General features: G+C 44.6%; 1 protein-coding gene across 3 annotated transcripts in view; it reads right to left on the bottom strand.

The window, feature by feature from the left end:
• Nucleotides 1–20,140, bottom strand: part of LOC129713896 (AP-2 complex subunit alpha-2) — a 66,464-nt gene that overhangs the window by 22,509 nt on the left and 23,815 nt on the right. For all 3 annotated transcript variants that reach the window (XM_055663264.1, XM_055663265.1, XM_055663266.1), the window contains exons 7-14: nt 17,561–17,669; nt 16,164–16,314; nt 14,890–15,058; nt 12,238–12,375; nt 10,664–10,846; nt 6,041–6,138; nt 3,653–3,884; nt 1,547–1,714 (exon numbers count right to left, since the gene is read on the bottom strand). In XM_055663264.1, coding sequence (XP_055519239.1) covers nt 1,547–1,714; nt 3,653–3,884; nt 6,041–6,138; nt 10,664–10,846; nt 12,238–12,375; nt 14,890–15,058; nt 16,164–16,314; nt 17,561–17,669 — 1,248 coding nt within the window. The remainder of the gene's footprint in view (nt 1–1,546; nt 1,715–3,652; nt 3,885–6,040; nt 6,139–10,663; nt 10,847–12,237; nt 12,376–14,889; nt 15,059–16,163; nt 16,315–17,560; nt 17,670–20,140) is intronic.

Here is a 20,140-nt window from a genome sequence, read left to right as displayed (position 1 = left end):
ACTGGTTACCTCATTGGAAAGTTTTTACTGAAATAAGTCGCCATTTCTTTAACAAATCAGGTAGTTCACTTACAAAAACAAACTATTTAGAGCGCCTGCGAGTTGGGGGCTATGAGTGAGTGGATAGGGCGGGGATGGGGTAAAAGGAGCAAATGAATATTAATATATCAAGGGCGTGCGTGCGCGCGTGTGTGTGTGTGTGTGTGTGTGTGTGTGTGTGTGTGTGTGTGTGTGTGTGTGTGTGTGTGTGTGTGTGTGTGTGTGTGTGTGTGTGTGTGACGCTGCAGGCCCCCCCCTCCACCGCAACTGCACGTTGAGGGGACGGGACCCAACGGGTCCCCCTTGATCTAGTAAGACATAATGAGCTCAGTGGAAATGGGGAGAAGTTGTCTTCGGACATTGGTTCCCATTCGGGTTCCACATGCCAATGGAAATCTAAGGGGAACAAATTTTCCACAAGAGGAATAGGAACCTGAGGGGTGACCTTTTCCACACAAAGGGTGGTGGGTGTATGGAACAAGCTGCCAGTGGAGGTAGCTGAGGCAGGACTATCCCAACATTTAAGAAACGGACAGGTACATGGATAGGACGGGTTTGGAGGGATATGGACCAAATGCAGGCAGGTGGGACCAGTGCAGATGGGATATGTTGACCGGTGAGAACAAGTTGGACCAAAAGGCCTGTATGCACACTGTATCACTCTATGACTCTAAGAGGTCTGAAGGGAACGTCTTTCCATACAAAGATTAATTGGCATCTGAAATGAGCGGCCAGAGGATGTAGTGGAAGCTGTAATAATATTAAATGGGTACCGTGACAGGTACAGGAATGAAAGGGCAGAGAATGACATGGTACTAAAGTAGGTGGGTGGGATTGGCATAGACGGGCTGGGTATACATCTGTAACTCTCCACCAACTGAATGTTCTCATGTGAAATTGGCATCTGAAGTGGACTTATTGACATAGGTTGGTCAGTAACATCATTATTGTCGTATCATGCAACTTCCAAGAAAATTACAGGCCAATTCAATGGGCCACAGTCATCCAAAACCCACCAGCTACACAGATCCTTTAGACAAAGTGAAGGAATCCATGGAATGCCATACAATAAACTGCTCAATCCCCTCATTATTCCACACATTCATTGTGACTAAATAATGATAACGAGGATACTTCTCTGCTTAGTCCCATTTCTGTTTTTGCTTTTTCCCTATCGTTTCACTTTTTTGTGCTCAAGACCACATGATCCAAGTTCCCTTTTCTGCTTTAATTCATTTCTTCCACTCTTGGACAAGGGTAGAAAGGACAGCTTCCAGACCACTGTAATTAAGATGGTATTTCTAACTGTGCAACACTTCCTCTATAAAGCACTGAGGAAATTGTTCCAAATTTGTGAAGTGGCTGGAATGGAGCGCACAACCTGCTGAACTGGAAGAAAAAGGTGCCACGTACTGTGCCTGGTCTGACGTATGGTCCTTGATGGAGCAAAGCAGGTTGTGACGTTGACATGTAATATTGACGCTCCATGAACGGCACACTCACTCACCACTGTGCTGGCGTTCACAGCAGGCTCCACACCGCCGTTCACCTCTGTTTGTTCCTTCTTCCCTTCTTCCATTTCAGTCTTTGTGCCTGGTCCCTTCTTCTTCTTGAGCTTGGCGAGAATAGAGGATTCACGTTCGGGGAATGGTGGCATCTCTTCCAGGACGGTGGCCTAGAGTGCAGTAGGGAACAAAAGGGGTAATGAGTGAGTGAGTGTGAGTGTGTGTGTGAGTGTGTGAGTGTGTGAGTGTGTGTGTGTGTGTGTGTGTGAGAGTGAGAGTGAGAGTGAGGGTGAGAGTGAGAGTGAGTGTGAGTGTGTGCGAGAGAGAGAGGGTGGGTGGGGGGGGGGGGGGGGGGGGGGGGTGGGGGGGGGGGGGGGGGGTGGTGGGTGGGGGGGGGGGGGGGTTGTGGAAAGGGGGCAGAGAGAAGTCTGCTACCGAGGAAGGAGTGGATATGTCCCCATGTCATCCCCTGTAATTTAACGTCCCCCTTCGTGAAATCGAGTCAAGCAAAATGGCGGGAATACTACAATTAAAAACATTCTTGTCCACATTTCTAAATCTTTCCCCTTCGCTTCCTCACCTCCCTTTCTCAAGGTTGCACCAGCTCTGTAACTCGGATTTCTATACTCCAATCTTCCCACCATTGCTGCCTCTTCTTTCAGCTGCTCTCTAAAATTCTCTGACCAAGCCTTTTTATTTATTTCTTATTTTTTTATAAAGGCATCCTTAAAACCAGCACCTTTAACTTAACTTTTGCATTATCTAGCCTGCCATCCAATCTCGTGAATCAATGTTAGTGGATAATGCTGTGGTGTGCTTTAGCAAGCTTTTGTCATGTCATAAATGGGTGGTGCTGGTATTGTCTATTTTGCCAGAGAGACCATCACAGGTGTCACTATAGAGCATTTAGTTCACCTGCACTGAGGTACAGCAAAAAGCTTTTGTTTGGAAGGAACAAATTTGGTCTTGGTTTTCTTACAACAGTCTCAGGAGAGAGCAGGTAACATAGCATAGATCAGGAGTTATACTTGGGAACGTAAAACATTGTAAACCACAACTGCACTTTACCAATTGAACAATTTTTTGTTTAGTTTAGAGATAGTGTAGAAACTGGCCCTTCGGCTCACTGAGTCCGTGCCGGCCAGCGATCCCCGCACACTTATACTATCCTACACACACACACACAGTCGGGACAATTTACAATTATACCGGCAAATAATCATGCATGTCTTTGGTGAATGGGAGGAAACCGGAGAAAATCCGGCCACGGGGAGAATGTACAAACTCTGTACAGACAGCACCCGTGGTCGGGATCGAAGCCAGGTCTCTGGCGATGCAAGGCAGCAGGTCTACCGCTGTGCCCCCTCTTATTGAACAAATAATCCCCAGACATGGACACATTCATTAAGAAATTGCAGTCACAGCTTAATTTTAGCCCATAGTATCAATTAAAATATAACACGATTAACATCTTTTTTTCCCCCATAAGTGAGGAAATAAGCAGAGATCAAAGACTTAAAATACCTAGGGTAGACAAAAGTGCTGGAGAAACTCAGCGGGTGCAGCAGCATCTATGGAGCGAAGGAAATAGGCAACGTTTCGGCCCGAAACCCTTCTTCAGACTGATAGGGGGTAGTGGATGGAAAGGGAGAAGGATGGAAAAAGGAGGAGGAGGAGCCCGAGGGCTGAGGGATGGGAGGAGACAGCAAGGGCTAACAAAATTGGGAGAATTCAATGTTCATGCCCGCAGGATGCAGACTCCCCAAGCGGAATATGCGGTGCTGCTCCTCCAATTTCCGGTGTTGCTCACTCTGGCCATGAGGAGACCCAGGACAGAGAGGTCGGACGGGGAATGGGAGGGGGAGTTGAAGTGCTGAGCCACCGGGAGGTCAAATCCTCCCCCTTCTGTTGTAGGGTAGACTGACTCCTGCCTCTCCTCCCTCCAATCTTTGCACATGCCCAATCCTGGACTCGTCACTTTAAATTCATGTTTCACGTATCTTGTTGCGTTTTATGACTGTAGTTGGCAGAGCAATTTCCCTCCTGGGATAAATAAAGTTCTATCGTATCGTGTCACAGAACAACTCGGGCTCCGGTTTTTTACCTACCAGAACATCAGTGCTGGCAATTGAGCTGAGCTTGAGGTACTCCACAGCCCGCTGCTGCAGTTCCACGTCAGAGTTGCGGAGCTGGCTGTCACTGCGCAGTACATCCTGGATGGTGGCCTTGGTCTCGGGGAAAAGGTTGACGAACTTGATGTAAGAGGAGAGCAGCAGAGCGCGGGTTGGGACACTGCACAAGTGGAACTTGGAATGGAGCAGGTTGAACTGAACTAAGGGGCTAAAAGGATAGGGAGAAAGGGGAGAGAAAATATAAACATATTACAAAAATAGCGCATACATAATGACATGAAAAATGACATTTGAGGAAAGGACTAGCTGGTGCGCTGTTTTTGTTCCATACATTTATAACGCCTTGAGTATCTTCCCCTTTCCAAAGGCTTTACTCATTAGCATCCATCTCCCAAACTATCAAATACCATCTCTCTCAAAACTCCTCCACCATACAGGATTGAAGATAGGACAATAGACAATAGGTGCAGGAATAGGCCATTCGGCCCTTCGAGCCAGCACCGCCATTCAATGTGATTTTGGCTGATCATCCCCAATCAGTACCCGATTCCTGCCTTCGCCCCTGACTCAGCTATTTTTAAGAGCCCTATCTAGCTCTCTTGAAAGCATCCAGAGAAGCTGCCTCCACTGCCCTCTGAGGCAGAGAATTCCACAGACAGACATTGGCTCAGTAATTTATTTCAAGATATACTGGATGAGGGTAAAAATAAGATCAATTTCTCTCCAGGTATTGCGTGTGGATGTTCCTGAGTGTTTGGAGGGTCAATATCCAAGAGCTCCTCAACCAAAGAGCATTGAGAGAACCATCAGGCTAGGCACCATCTATGCAGGGAAATGGACAGACTAGATTTTGAGCAGGGACCCTTCATCTGACCGCCTCCAGCACTTGTTCCTTTGCTCAAAAATCCAACAAATCTACAATCCCGAGTTGCTATCATCAAAATTCTCATGTGTCCATTGAGGGAACCACCACTGGTCAAAGAGGAGAGAGTTTACCACCACTTTCAAGGAGCAACTTGTGAATAAGCAGGATAAGCTGCCACAGATTCCCATAGACACAAATGATGCATGGAGTCAGAATCGTACAGCACAGAAACGGGCTCTTCGGCCCATCATGTCCATGCCAACCTTAATACCCATCCACCCATTTGCTCACATTGGGTCCTTAAATTATCTTAAACTATTCTGGGCAAGGGCAAACACAATAACAATTTCTCTATAGGTATTGTGTGTGTCATCAATGCCTTTAGCTGGCCAATATTCCATTAGAAAGAAGGGAAACGCGCAAAGAACATACTTAAGCACCAAAGGTACACAGAAATGCTGGAGAAACTCAGCGGGTGCAGCAGCATCTATGGAGCGAAGGAAATAGGCAACGTTTCGGCCCGAAACGTTTCTTCAGTCTGAAGAAGGGTTTCGGCCCGAAACGTTACCTATTCCCTTCGCTCCATAGATGCTGCTGCACCCGCTGAGTTTCTCCAGCATTTTTGTGTACCTTCGATTTTCCAGCATCTGCAGTTCCTTCTTGAATACTTAAACACCAGGCTACTTGTGGCTTCATCTTTACTGGCCATTGGAAAAATCCATTGTTGTGTCAATAGGCTTCTCGCGTAAAAACAATAACAATGATGCGGGGAAACAAACTACATCTTGCAAGAAATATTCCTGCATGTACTCTTTACAGTAAAAAGAATGAGGTGCAAAATGGTTCATTGGCAAAGTGGAATGTTGAGTGGCAAATCTAGGTGTGGGACGCTGATCACCACTCAAAACTTGAAGCTAAACGCAGCACATTCTGCAAATCTGCAATTAAAAACTGTAAATACAGGAAATGAGGGGAGAGGAGGGGGGGGGGAGGGGAGTATGGGCAGTACGGTAGGACCATGGGAGCATTACAGGGGGACTGTGCACATCTTTAGTGCAAGGGACGGACTCATTTTCATAAGTTCACAAGTTCATGAGTGATAGGAGCAGAATTAGGCCATTCGGCCCGTCAAGTCTACTCCGCCATTTAATCATGGCTGATCAACCTCTCCCTCCTAACCCCATTCTCCTGCCTTCTCCCCACAACCCCCGACACCCGTACTGAGTCACCAACTGAGACACACCAGATCACCAGTAATGATCAAACATTCTGGCACAAATAGTGATTGGATCGTAGACTCTTTGCTGGAAACAATCAGCTTTTGACGGCACATTCAGAATGTACTTTACTGATGACTTTGTGCCACGTCACGGTGCTACAAAAGAACTGGAAGACAAGTCCCTGGCTAATGGCGTTGACAGCCAGGCTCTCAGTACAAATCGGCACATTCTCATCGCAAAACAAGAGGCAGGCCACCTCTTCTACCTCCTTTAGCTCACCTGGATCGTGGATCGCCGGCAATGAGATTCCCAAACTCTCCTAGGATATATCCACCTACTTTCACCATGTTCTCGTGACAGGCTGGGGCCTGGAGTGCCTGAAGACAAAAGACAGAAATAGATTAACGCCAACAGATTTCCTAACAATCCTTCCTACTGGCACGACGTTAGGGGTGGTGCAGTTTGCAGAGCTATTGCCTCAAATCTCCAGTCATCCCGACCTCCAGTGATATGTGGGTGGAGGTTGCGCATTCTCCCAGAGATCTTGAGGGCTTCATCGGTGTGTTCACAGATTCCCACCCCAAACACTGTGCAGGTTGGAGAGTAAACTGGCAGTGGTAGAAACTGGGTGGAAGTTGAATGGAATGCAGTGAGAATAAAAAAGGGTTAGGGAGGATTAGCTTAAAAATGAGGCTGTTTGATTGTTGATGCGGGGTGGGAGAGACCAAAGGGTGCATTTCTAATGTGTAGCTCGGAACTGCAGATGCTGGTTTACACCGAAAGTAGACACAAAGTGCTGCAGTAACTCAGCGGGTTATGTAGCATCTCTGGAGAAAAGGAATAGGTGACTTTTCGGGTCGAGACCCTTCAGACTGAGTCAATAGGCGACGTTTCGGATTGAGACCCTTCCTCAGATTGGGTGTCCCTCTCATGCTTGGGCCAATTTTAGAAACATAGAAAATAGGTGCAGGAGTAGGCCATTCGGCCCTTCAATATGATCATGGCTGATCATCAAGAATCAGTACCCTGTTCCTTCATAACCCTCCATTCCATTAGCCCCAAGAGCCATATCTAACTCTCTTGAATCCATCCAGTGAATTGGCATCCACTGCCTTCTGTGGCAGAGAATTCCACAGATTCACAACTCGCTGGGCGAAAATGTTTTTCCTCATCTCAGTCCTAAAGTGCCAACCCCTTATTCTTAAACTGCGACCCCTGGTTCTGGACTCCCCCAACATGGTGAACCCAGAACTAGGGGTCACAGTTTAAGAATAAGCAGCAGGCAATTTAGGACTGAGATATCTTACACCATAAAGCGGGTATTCACAATCTCAATCTCACTTGTACCAAAATGCTCCACATTCTGCTCACGCTCAAAACATTTCTTTGAAATCATTCTCTTCACAGATCTCATGTTTAACTCAAGACTGCAGCATTTGTCTCTGATTTTTTTCTAACAATGGAAACATTGTCCCGTGTTTTTGTCATTTTTAGAAAACAGAAAGCCAGAAGGTGTTGTAAATCAATTGCAAGGATGACATCAAACCACAATCAGGACAAGGCCAGTTGGGCCTTCCGTTTCATATTTGAGACTATTTAAAGAACCTAGGAAATTCTTACAGTTAACATTTAAACACCTTCTCCAATAACCAGTTACTGTACTCTAATAACTAATAATCAGTTATTAGTCCAGTACCATGAACTATTAGGCTTAGCTTTAGTTCAGAAATACAGCATAGCATAGAAACATAGAAACATAGAAATTAGGTGCAGGAGTAGGCCATTCGGCCCTTCGAGCCTGCACCGCCATTCAATATGATCATGGCTGATCATCCAACTCAGTATCCCGTACCTGCCTTCTCTCCATACCCCCTGATCCCCTTAGCCACAAGGGCCACATCTAACTTCCTCTTAAATACAGCCAATGAATAGCAATAGACCTTCAGCCCATCTAGTCCACGCCGACCAACTATCCTACACATTAGGTACAATTCACAATTGTTTTAATGAAGCTGATCAATCTACAAACCTGTACACTTTTAGAACGTGGGAGGAAACCAGAGCTCTCGGTGAAAACCCACGAGGTCATGGGGAGAACATACACATTTCATGGACAGCACATGGGTCTCTGTAAGGCAGCAGCTCTACTGCTGTGCCACCCTGGGTTATCATTCAATAAACTATCAGGTCAACACACTACAAAACAAGTCATTGTAATCTTTGGTGCACCAGTTTCATTACAACAAATATATTTAAGTCTAAAGAAGCAAAAAAGATAATCAGAAAAAAACATTCACCCAGCATTCATTAAGTCTGAAGAAGGGTTTCGGCCTGAAACGTTGCCTATTTCCTTCGCTCCATAGATGCTGCTGCACCCGCTGAGTTTCTCCAGCACTTCTGTCTACATTCATTAATACAACACTTTGCGTGTCAATTTACAAAATTAGTGGCAAATTCCAGCAGCAGGAGAGGTGGATTTCAAGGTGATTTGTAACATTAGAGCACGATACAGTTTGGAACCTCCTCAAGTGTGGGATAACATAGCCAAGGATTTTCAGCAACCCGAGAACAAATAGAATAGGTAACATGTAGCAAGGCAGAAATAGTTCAAAGAGTGAAAGGGGAGATGGAACATGGGAGAAGGTAGGAATAATAAGATCAACAGTCAAATATAGCTACACATGCGATTATTATACCACATTGTATGCACAAAAGGAATTTCATTGACCTGGGTACAATATAATACAATACAAAGGGTGACTAGCAAGGAAGAGGCCAACAAGCAACCTGAGACTTTGTCAGAGAGAAGAGATGGATGGTAAAGGGTGGGAGGCCTGTGACAAAAGGTAATACAAGATTACAAGGTCACAAATAACGATGTCAGAGCCAAGAGGTTTCAAAGAGTGAAAGAAACACGGACAGGCAGTATTTACAGATGCAGAGCAAGACTGGCTGCTACATTTTAAATGTTAAAAAAACCCAAAAATCTGTTGCTAATATAACCATATAACAATTACAGCACGGAAACAGGCCATCTCGGCCCTTCTAGTCCGTGCTGAACACTTATTCTCACCTGGTCCCATCTACCTGCACTCAGACCATAACCCTCCATTCCTTTCCCGTCCATATACCTATCTAATTTATTTTTAAAGGATAAATGAGAGCAAAAGTTTAGGAACAAAAATTTACTGGGCAATAAAAATGATTGATTAGAAAAAATTATGAAAGAGAATCAACATGATGTGTTATGTTAATGGCCTGTTGACTTGCTTTGAGGGCGTATGGTTCAGTGACGATATTGGATCTGACATGGTCTAGGTCAAGTGATCTGCTAAGACCCATGTGGTTCCCCCATGACAGACTGATCAGAAAACTCAAAGCCGAGGTGACCATTCAACTGAAGTTTTAGTGAAAGCAAGAATATGCATGGCTCGGTGTAGGCACCATACTTGCTCAGGATGTATTATCATTGTTTTGGCATTAAACGTAGGGAACATGACTGCAGAAGATTGGTTTAAAAATAAAAGGCAGTGTGCCTCCTCATAATGAAGAAAGCTGGCAGGTGCAGGAACATAGCAATGGGCTGGTTAAGTCGGCTAAAATTTGCAAATGAAATTCACTCCATAGAAGTATGAGGTCATACATTTTGGAAAGGGAAAACAAGGCTTAGCAATGCATTATAAATGATAGCATGGGAAGAAAATGTGATAAAGGGGATCTTGGCATCCTGAAGACATCCTTAAAGGTACCAGGACAGAGAAATAAGATGATTAAGGTGGTATCTAAGCTAGTTTTCAATCAAGTCAAGTCGAGTCAAGTTTATTTGTCACATACACATACGAGATGTGCAGTGAAATGAAAGTGGCAATGCTCGCGGACTTTTGTGCAAAAGACAAACAACAAAACAACCAAACAAATTATCAGAGGCATAGAACATTTGGTCGGGCTGTTTGAATTGTGTTGAACCCTTGTTAAGCCATAACCAGGAACACGTATACAATAGGGAAAGTGCAAAGATTTGCGGGCCAGATAAATGTAGTCATGTGGACAAATGACTAGGCTGGGTTTGTTTTCTTTAGTAATTTAATTAAGTATTAAATTATGAGGTGCCTTGACAGGAAGAACAGCTAGTTACATTCCTCTTTGCAGGGCAGTCAATAATTAGAGGATGGAGATGAATTAATAGATGAAAATTGATGAATCTTTTGCTGCACCAACGAGAAGCGGGGGGGGGGGGGGGGGGGGGGGGCGGTATTTGGAGTATGGAGACAGATACGTCTCTCACATATCTGGATGGACATCTAAAGGGGTAAAACCTCCAGGCTACAGCCAATGAATTAGGAATCAGAATAATTCCAGCCGGCTCGTGACCTCCACAAGCATAATGTGACAAGTGGCATCAGGCCTCAGAGAGATCTTGAATCCCTTAATGAGTGGGTTAACGCAAGATGGCCATTTGACGGCACTGGGCCTGAACTCGCTGGAGTTCAGAAGAATAAGGGGGGGGGGGACCTCATTGAAATTTATCGAAGAATGAAAGGCTTGGACAGAGTGGATGTGGAGAGGATGTTTCTACTAGTGGGAGAGTCTTGAACTAGAGGTCACAGCCTCAGAATTAAAGGACGTTCCTTTAAGAAGGAGATGAAGAGGAATTTCTTTAGTCAGAGGATGGTGAATCTGTGGAATTCTTTGCAACAGAGGTTTGTGGAGGCCAAGTTAATGGATATTTTTAAGACAGAGATAGGTAGATTCTTGATTACTACTGGTGTCAGCGGTTATGGGGAGAATGGGTTTCAGAGGGAGAGATAGATCAGCCATGACTGAATGGCGGAGTAGACTTGATTGTCCAAATGGCCTCATTCGGTTCCTGTCTCACTTATGACCGTACGGTCGGATGCTTACCTCAAACACAGTCTTTGCTGCGTAACCTTGGACGTCATCACGATTAATAACAATCTGAATCACTCGGTACCAGACCTCCTCGCTGACATAGTCCCCTGCAATGCGGATGAGGTTCAGGATTGTGTCGACATACCATGTGTAATCCACTGCATACTTCTCTGCCAGAATCGCCACCTTTAGCACCTAAAACAATAACAAATAAAAAGGTCAGTCTCCCAGACGCAGAGCAGAGGAGTATTGAGAGAATAGAGTCAGAGCACAGAAACAATCCCTTGCCCCAACTCACCCGTGTCGAGTAAGATACCCCATCGATGCAATCCCATTTGTTCACATCTGGCCCATATCCCTCTATACCTTGCCTATCCATGCAGCTGTCCACATGTTCTTTAAATGCTGTTATATTATGTGCCTGCTCCTCTAGCAGTTTGTTCCTTATACCCACCACCCTCCAAGTGAAAAAGGAGGCCTCCAAAGGTTTGGATTAAATCTTGTCCATCTCAACTTAAACATAAACGACGCATAACCACGACCTTCCTGGTCATTTTGGTTCCGTCCACTCTGGGACAAGCGACTTAATAGTGGCTTGATCTGCTATATAATGCAAATACTTCATCGTTCTCCCACTGTAGTTGCACCATGTAGCAGATACACTATTGACTTGCCAGTACCATCCTACCCCATTGGCAACGCTTCAGCTGCTTTCTTCTTCATGCTGCCTTCCCTTGTACATGCCAATTACATCTTGGCACAGAAGACGCCAAGACACAAACCAGCTTCCCTTCCGTTAAGGTAGATAAAAGTGCTGGAGAAACTCAGCGGGTGCGGCAGCATCTATGGAGTGAAGGAAATAGGCAACGTTTCGGGCCGAAACCCTTCTTCAGACCTTGCTCCATAGATGCTGCCGCACCTGCACTTTTGTGTCTACCTTCGATTTTCCAGCATCTGCAGTTCCTTCTTGAACATTTTATCGTCCCTTCCATTAACTCCATCTACACATCATGCTGCCTCGGCAAGGGCGCCAGAATAACCAAGGACTAGTCTCACCCCGGTCACTCCCTCGACTCCCCTCAGGCACAACGTACAGAAGTTTAAAACAGCATACCTCCAGATTCAGTAACTGTTTCTTTCCAGCTGTTATTAGGCATCTGAACAATACTCTCATCAACCGGTGTGCGGTCCTGACCTCCCATCTACCTCATTGGAGACCTTTGAATTATCTTTAACCAGACTTGTAAGGCAGATGGGAACTACCACTTAGAATCATACAGCATGGAAACTGGCCTTTGGCCCAACTCGTACATGCCTATCAAGATGCCCCATCTAGGCTAGTCCCATTTGCCTGCAATAGGCCTAGCCTTTCCTATCCATGTACCTGTCCAAATGTCTGTTAAATATCGGATACGCAGAGACAGGAGGGATATGGATTAAGTGCAGGCAGATAAGAATTGGCATCAGATTTGGCATGACATTACGAGCCAAAGGGCCTGTTCCTGTGCTGTACTTAATGCCAATTGCATGATTTTAATTGATGCAAAAGGCCTTCGAAATAGAGGCAGGGAGCAAGCACAACTCACAATTTCTTCACGAATGGAATAGTCGGCCGTTTCCAGGTAGCTTAACATTTCAGCCACAATCTGCGGTGCGTTTGTTCGGTCACACATGGCGTACAGAAGGTCTGCGGCTCGCTGGCGCACACTCACATCCCGCTCGGTCTATGCAACACAGAAAAAGAACTCGATGAGCAAACAAATGCATCTCGACATATCTGCGTGGGTGGCTTTGTGCTTTGGAAGGCCTTTACGTAAAATGATTGTACGTGGAACACACAAAGATAGAAAATTATGATGCCATATAATAAAATGGTGGCCGAGGAGAATTTATTCAAACCGCTGCACATAAGCATTAGTATTAAGTGGGTGGATTCAGATCACATCCTTCCTTTTGCTGTGGTTCCACGATTCAAAGCCTCGCCTAAAACCACAATGATTCAGTTTTGTGAGCCACGACACTCAGTTACTGAGCCACGTGTGCCAACACCTATGTGTGACCCGACTTCACCAGGCATCTATCACAATCGAGAATGGCAATTACGAGCAGATATCGGTACCAACTGCAGATGCTAGTTTACAAAAAAAGAAATAAAGTGCTGTAGTATCTCAGCGGGTCAGGCAGCATCTTTGGAAGACATGGACAGGTGACGTTTTGGGTCGGGACCCTTCTTTAGTTCTGAAGCTTCAAACTCCATTACATTCTCCAAATGCGTAGAGTCAATCTCACCCAGTCGCAAACTCATTTGAATCAGTTTCGGGTCGAGACCCTTCTTCAGTCTAGATATAAAAGATGTTTCTTTTATAGGAGCTGCAAAGCTAGGGACTACAAATACAAGATGTAGACGTGGGGAATTGCAGATTCTGGTTTACAAAAACAAAAAGACAAAGTGCTGGAGTAACTCAGTGGGTCAAGCTGCAACTTTGGAGCCATTGAGTCGGTAGAAGGATACGGACCCAAAACGTCACTTATCCATGTTCTCCAGAGATGCAGTCTGAAGAAAGGTCTCGACCCGAAATGTCACCTATTTCCTTCGCTCCATAGATGCTGCCTCACCCGCTGAGTTTCTCCAGCATTTTTGTCTACCCCACAAAAAGCTAAAGTAACTCAGTAACACAGGCAGCATCTCTGGAGAGAATGAATGGGTGACGTTTTTGGGTCGAGATTTTTTTTTTACAAATACAAAAAAATAGCCACAAATAAATTTACTAGACGTCACTGGGAATAATATCTTACAATACAATACCGTTTATTTCTCATTTGAACCTCACCTGAAGTTCAAACTAAATTTGTTTATTGCAGTCATACAAGAAAAGAACCAAGGCACACACCAACACAATTTACACAAACACCCATCACAGTGAATCTCCTCCTCACTGTGATGGAAGGCAAAGTCTTGTCTCTCCCCTGCTCTCCATTCCTCTCCCGAAGTCAAAGTCAAAGCCCCCGGCGGGCGCTAGCAAGTCCCACAGCCACTTAAAGCCGTGCGGGGCGATGTAAGGCCCTGCCCCGGGTCTTTACATGAGCAAGTGGTAATCATCTCACAAGGAATAATTGAGGCAAATAGGATTTAGGCATATGAATCAATAGAATCAAAATAATTATACAAAGGTGAATGGTCAGAAGTCGGGTGGGAGGAGAATGACAGGGGGCATAAGTCAATAGCAAAGCAGCAGAGGGCCAAATGGCTTGCAATTGTGCTTGCAGATCTCACTGAATTGAATTGAATTTTATTATTTTTAATTTTTGTCATTCAGACCTTTCGGTCTGAACGAAATTTCGTTGTCTTGCAGTCATACATATAATAAAAATGACAAAAACACACAATAAACACAAATTTAACATCCACCACAGTGCACCAGGCACCTCCTCACTGTGATGGAAGGCAAAAGTCTTAAAGTCATAGTAACAATCATATTCTCGTACAATAAAACCACTCGTTTGGCACTTGTGAAATCAAACTAGACAAACCATAGCAGACTCTTTTCAATCGTGTAAGCAAACTGCGTGACGCTCAGGAGCACGAGGAGACAACGACACAACACCAATGATGTTGGCATCAATAACGCCAAGAAATAAAGTTGACAAGGTAAAAAAGTCTGGAGACAAATGGGAGAAGGAAAACATGGCCCACTGAGACATCAAGGGACCTTCACATGTTGGAATTCAATTAATTGCTAACTGGGATAATAGGAGACACAAGTAAATCCCGGAATCCTGAGCAAAAGACAAAGTGCTGGAGGAACTTAGCGGGTCAGGCATAGTCTGTGGAGTGAATAGACAGGGGACGTTTTGTGCCGGGACCCTTTTTGCAGACTGCACACCACATGTATTATGCATCCAGCTTCAGGGGTATTCAATGCTCCATTAAGAGATCAAGTTAGAACCTCTACTCACCTATGTTTATCTATTACCTGCCATGCTTTGTCTTACCCCCTCCACTCTTCCAGCTTTCACACCCCCCCCTACAATCAGTGTGAAGAAAGGTCGCGACCCAAAGAGTCACCTATCCATGTTCTCCAGAGTTGCTGTCTGACCCTGTGTGTTACTCCAGCACTTTGTGTCTATTTTACTTAATCTAGAATAAAATGGCGTCAGTCTCCTGTACCCCCACATCCTTTGCCCCGGTGGGCTTAAAGAAAACAAAACTGCATTTGCTTCAAAATCAAGCAGCTTACCTTCAGTGCGTTGATGACAGTTTCGATGTGGGTTTTGACAGCCTCGTGGGAGAATTCGGACCCGGCCAGCAGGCACATGCTTTCCAGTGCGAGGTACCGCAGGTTAGTTTCACGGTGCTGCAGGAACTGGCCAAGTTGGTTGCACGCACGCACCAACAGGTTAGGTTCGCTGCCAGGAAATTTTTTAAAAAGTTGCTGTTAAAAGATTAATTCTCAAAAGCAAGTCAATCTCCACCCCGATATTGCTCTCAATAACTTGAACAACTAATCTTGCTCATGAATCAGGAGCACCCATGGCAACAGAAACAATTTGCATGCCAGCAGCTCAGAGCATTCACAGTCGTTCCATTTCCATTTGTCCAGCTTACTTTTCATCACCGCTCCATTTAATCACAGCTGGAATCAATGATCTAACTAGTCTAAGACACAGGGTATGTTTTATCCCAAGTCTTGGTTTCTCATCTATACTTCCATCTTGGAGATCAGATCCAACTCTCTGAGGATAGATACAAATAGCAGGAGTAACTCAGCGGGACAGGCAGCATCTCTGGAGAGAAGGAATGGGTGATGTTTCGGGTCGAAATCCTTCCTCGGAACCCTTCTCACCAGAGATGCTGCCTGACCCACTTGGTTACTTCAGCTTAGTGTCTATCTTCGGTTTAAATCAGCATCTGCAGTTCCTTCCTACACAGATCCAACTCTCTTTTCCATGCTTATATATGGATTACAATTCTAGAGCACACCTCCAGATTCAGGGACAGTTTCTTCCCAGTTGTTATCAGGCAACTGAATCATCCTACCACAACCAGAGTGCAGTGCTGAACTACTATCTACCTCATTTGTGACCCTCGAATTATCCTTGATCAGACTTTGCTGGCTCTACCTTGCATTAAACGTTATTCCCTTACAATGTATTTATACACTGCAAATGGATCGATTGTAATCATGTATTGTCTTTCTGCTGACTGCGGAGCACGCAACAAAAGCTTTTCACTGTACCTCGGTACACGTGACAATAAACTAAACTGATAAAGAGTGTCATTTGCTTTCACTCAAATCGGCAGATTGAGAGTCATCGGCATTGGGTGATCAAATGGGGGTCCGGTGGAGGTGAAGGACAGTGACCCGGGGGTCGGGCATCGGAGCGGAGCCTTAGCCTGAGATAAATACGGAAAGCATCAAAGCCAAATCCTCTCAACAAATGTCCGAGCTGCATCATTTACATCACAAAATATCTATGCCGTTAAGCCGTACACGATCACCGTTTCACCTACCTGTCATAATGTATAATAAGGCTGATGGCTTCGAACAGAATCGCATTCTTAGCATTGGAGTGTTGAACCTTCTTGGATTTTGGTGGCTCCTGAGCTTTATTCAGGATCGTCTCCATACATTCAATTAGCCGGCCCTTCACTGCAGTGTCCTCTGCAAGAGGATGCAAAAGCAACCTGGTAAAACAATCGCCCTCGCCGACTGACTAAGGAAGTTCCAAGCATTCATCAGCGTGCAAGCAATCTGACCCAGTTCCATCTGTGCAACTTAGTTCAATATCCATTGCAATCAAGCAACCTAACCTTTTAAAAAACATTTTTTTTTTTTTTTTAAATAAGCATACCGTATTTCAGGATCCAGGAAACATCAGCTTTTAAGGGACATTCCTAATTGAGTTACAGAGTCGTCTAGCATAGAAACTGGACCGACAGCACAACCCGTCCATGCCAACCAAGATGCCCCATCCAAGCCAGTCCCATTTGCCTATGTTTGGCCAATAAACCTTTCCTATCCATGCATCTGCCCAAATGTTGTAATTGTTCCTGCCTCTACGACTTTTGAAGAGTGCATTTCTAGGACAGCCAACTCTGGCAGGCCAAACAGGATAAGATGACAGATCTACCCCCCCCCCCCCCCCCCCACCCCCTTGTGGAGCATCTGTGACCCCCAAATAGGTTCTTGCAACATTCCCGTAACTTTATTTTATTTTTTTTAACTGGTCGATGGTAAATTTCCAGATTATTAACAGGCTTCAAACTCCACACCTGGACTAACAATCTAGATTCACAAGGTCACTTGTTGCACTAGGTCACTAGTCCAGGCCTGAGGATAAGTAGACAAAAAATGCTGGAGAAACTCAGCATCAAACTCAGAAACGGCAGCATCAATGGAGAGAAGGAATTGGCGACGTTTCGGGTAGAAACCTGTGTGTGTGCGCACACGTGTGTCTGCTTATGTGTGTGTCTGTGTGCACCCGCATGCCTTGTGTGCGCATGTCTGTGTGCATATTACATATATACACACACTCACATCAAGTATATACATATATTTTGTACACATTCATACAAAAGCAAATGTATGAATGTGCGTACATACATTCGCTCATACGAGTAGCAGAACTAGTTTCCTGTATCTTCGCTTGGAGTAATTGATCTTCACTATTAGTGAGTGTCATGTGCCATTGATGCCATTGATTACAATAGTATGGAGGTACGGTTACCATATCAAACAGATTTTGTGCATTTTCTGATGTACAGACAAAATAGACTTACGGACATCTATAAAAACATAACCAATTGTATATGTGTATGTGCTGATCCATGGGTAGATTGCATCCTAGCAGGTTCAGATTTATTGATCACAACACAAGGCACAACCATAAGCAGTGAGAGTGCCTTACCAGGTGGCGGGTAACACTGCAGGAGTCGCAGCAGCTTCACAGAAAGCCAGGGTGCTGGAACAAAGTAATACGTGTAATCCTGTAGATCCGTGGAGGCCGATGACACAATCTGCAACAGGCAAGGAACAAGATCATGAGAAACTAGTTGTTCCATGTGGAGAAAGCACCTCTAAATCATGCGGAAGAGCATAATCTTGAGCATAAGGTTGAACAAGTTAGGGCTTTATTCTTTGGAGCGCAGAAGGTTAAGGGGGGACTTGATAGAGGTCTTTAAAATGATGAGAGGGATAGACAGAGTTGACGTGGATAAGCTTTTCCCACTGAGAGTAGGGAAGATTCAAACAAGGGGACATGACTTGAGAATTAAGGGACTTAAGTTTAGGGGTAACATGAGGGGAACTTCCTTACTCAGAGAGTGGTGGCTGTGTGGAATGAGCTTCCAGTGAAGGTGGTGGAGGCAGGTTCGTTTTTTATCATTTAAAAATAAATTGGATAGCTATATGGACGGGAAAGGTATGGAGGGTTATGGTCTGAACGCAGGTGTATGGGACTAGGGGAGAATACGTGTTCGGCACGGACTAGAAGGGTGGAGATGGCCTGTTTCCGTGCTGTAATTGTTATATGGTTATATGGTTATAATAGGCCATATAATCTTTCTTTTACAATGGCACTCAATATTATTGTGAATCTGATCTTTGACCTCAATACTTTTCTCTCCCGCTGTCATAACCATTGATTCTCTGACAGTCAAAAATTCTCTGTCAATCTTAGCCAAGAATATTCTCAATGACTCATCGTCTATTACTTCCTGATTCCAAAGCCCGACTCAGTACGAGAAAACAAACTCCTCCTATCTGTGCCTTGTGAGCAAACCCTCTTTGTGAGACTGAGCAGGTCATCTGCACACATCTAGATTTTTATATTCGTGAGAAATGTTCATTCCATTCCCCATGAACTCTCTTCATCGTGGGCAATCGTCTGCATTGATCATTCCCAGGTCACTAACATTATGCCTGTTATTTTGCTTCAACTGTCTCCCTTGACCCCAGCTTCAGAACAGTACCCCATTTTGAAATGTGTAACATTTTGCAACTGGGTCGGACTAATTCAGAGAGTTTGATTTGCAATTTTGAAGTCCTTTTACATTGAGGGCCAAAGTACACTACTTACAGAAGAAGCACAGAGTGCTGGAGTAGCTCAGCGGATCAGGCAGCATCTTAGGAGAACATGGATAGGTGACGTTTAGGGTCAGGACCCTTCCTCAGCCTCTGCAGTTTCTACACTACTTGGTGGATTGAAATCTCATTTCACATAGAATGAAATATATGTATATTCCGTATACGATTGCAGGGATCCCGTTAGCTTGGCAGGATATCAATTTGATGTTTACTGATCAGTGTTTAATCCATTGCACCATTTGGATTTGAATTGTAAACCAACACATCTAAAGGCAAGTGACATTCTTGATCGAGGAGGAGTGTGGGGCACAGGGCTCTATATAAGCATCTGATGGAAAATACATTAATATGGTTGATGCGACTTCCCTTATTTTAAACAAGGTGAGGGTAATATAGTTGCACTCAGCATTTTATCCATCCTCAAATAGTGGTGATCTAAAGGTGAACCCGCATCGAAGCAAGCATGAACGCTGTCACATAAGAGAAATTGTCTACACTACCATTTGTTTCCTTCCCACCCCATCCATCACTTGTCCCACTGAAAGAACGTTCACTGGAATACAACCCCACAGAGACAGTACATCCTGTGACATCCTGCCAAAGCCACCAGGTGCAAGTCTATTTGTGTGCTTTCCACGCTACAAGGAGCGTATGGCACAGAAACAGGCAATTCAGCCCTGGTCGTTGCCGTTTTTATATTCCACTCGAACATCCTGCTGCATTTCCTTATTTATCACTGCAGCCCTCCGCTGCCTTCCCTCTAAATGCATCTATTCAATCGCAAACCGTCTTTACGATAGCAGCGAGTTTAAAATTCTCACCACTCTTTATCTAAAGAATTCGCCACGAGGCATTCAGTGACTATTTTATATTGAGGCTCTCGAGTTTGCTCTACTACAAAGCAGAAATTGTGTGCTATCTTAAAGAGAAACTCCATAATTCCAAAAGAATGCTATAATATGTAGCATGAGACTGCAGATGCTGGTTTACACCAAAGAAAGACACAAAATGCTGGCGTAACTCAGCGGGACAGGCAGCATGTCTGGGGAGACGGAATGGGTCACATTTCGGGTCGAGACATTTCTTCAGCATTTTATAATAGATGTGTGAGGCTACTAAAAGATAAAGCAGCTATTTGTCATCTGCCAGTAGACACCTATCCCAGTAAATACTTGCATCCCTCCTTCAGTGTTTCTTCATCCTTTCGATAATGTGGTATAGAGTACTGCACTCAGGATTTCAAGTGCCATCACACTAAGATTTGATATACTTAGCATAACCTCTGCACGTTTTCAGTTCTGTGTCTCTAGTAACAAATATTAAGCACATGGTTTGCTTTTCATGCCCTGTGCCAATAACCATGGCAATCATCTTTGAGTTTGTTCTCACATGCCCTCTCCTT

This window comes from Leucoraja erinacea, chromosome 37, assembly GCF_028641065.1.
Source record: "Leucoraja erinacea ecotype New England chromosome 37, Leri_hhj_1, whole genome shotgun sequence".
Taxonomy (NCBI): Eukaryota; Metazoa; Chordata; class Chondrichthyes; order Rajiformes; family Rajidae; genus Leucoraja; species Leucoraja erinaceus.
This window is presented reverse-complemented; position numbering and strand designations above follow the sequence as displayed.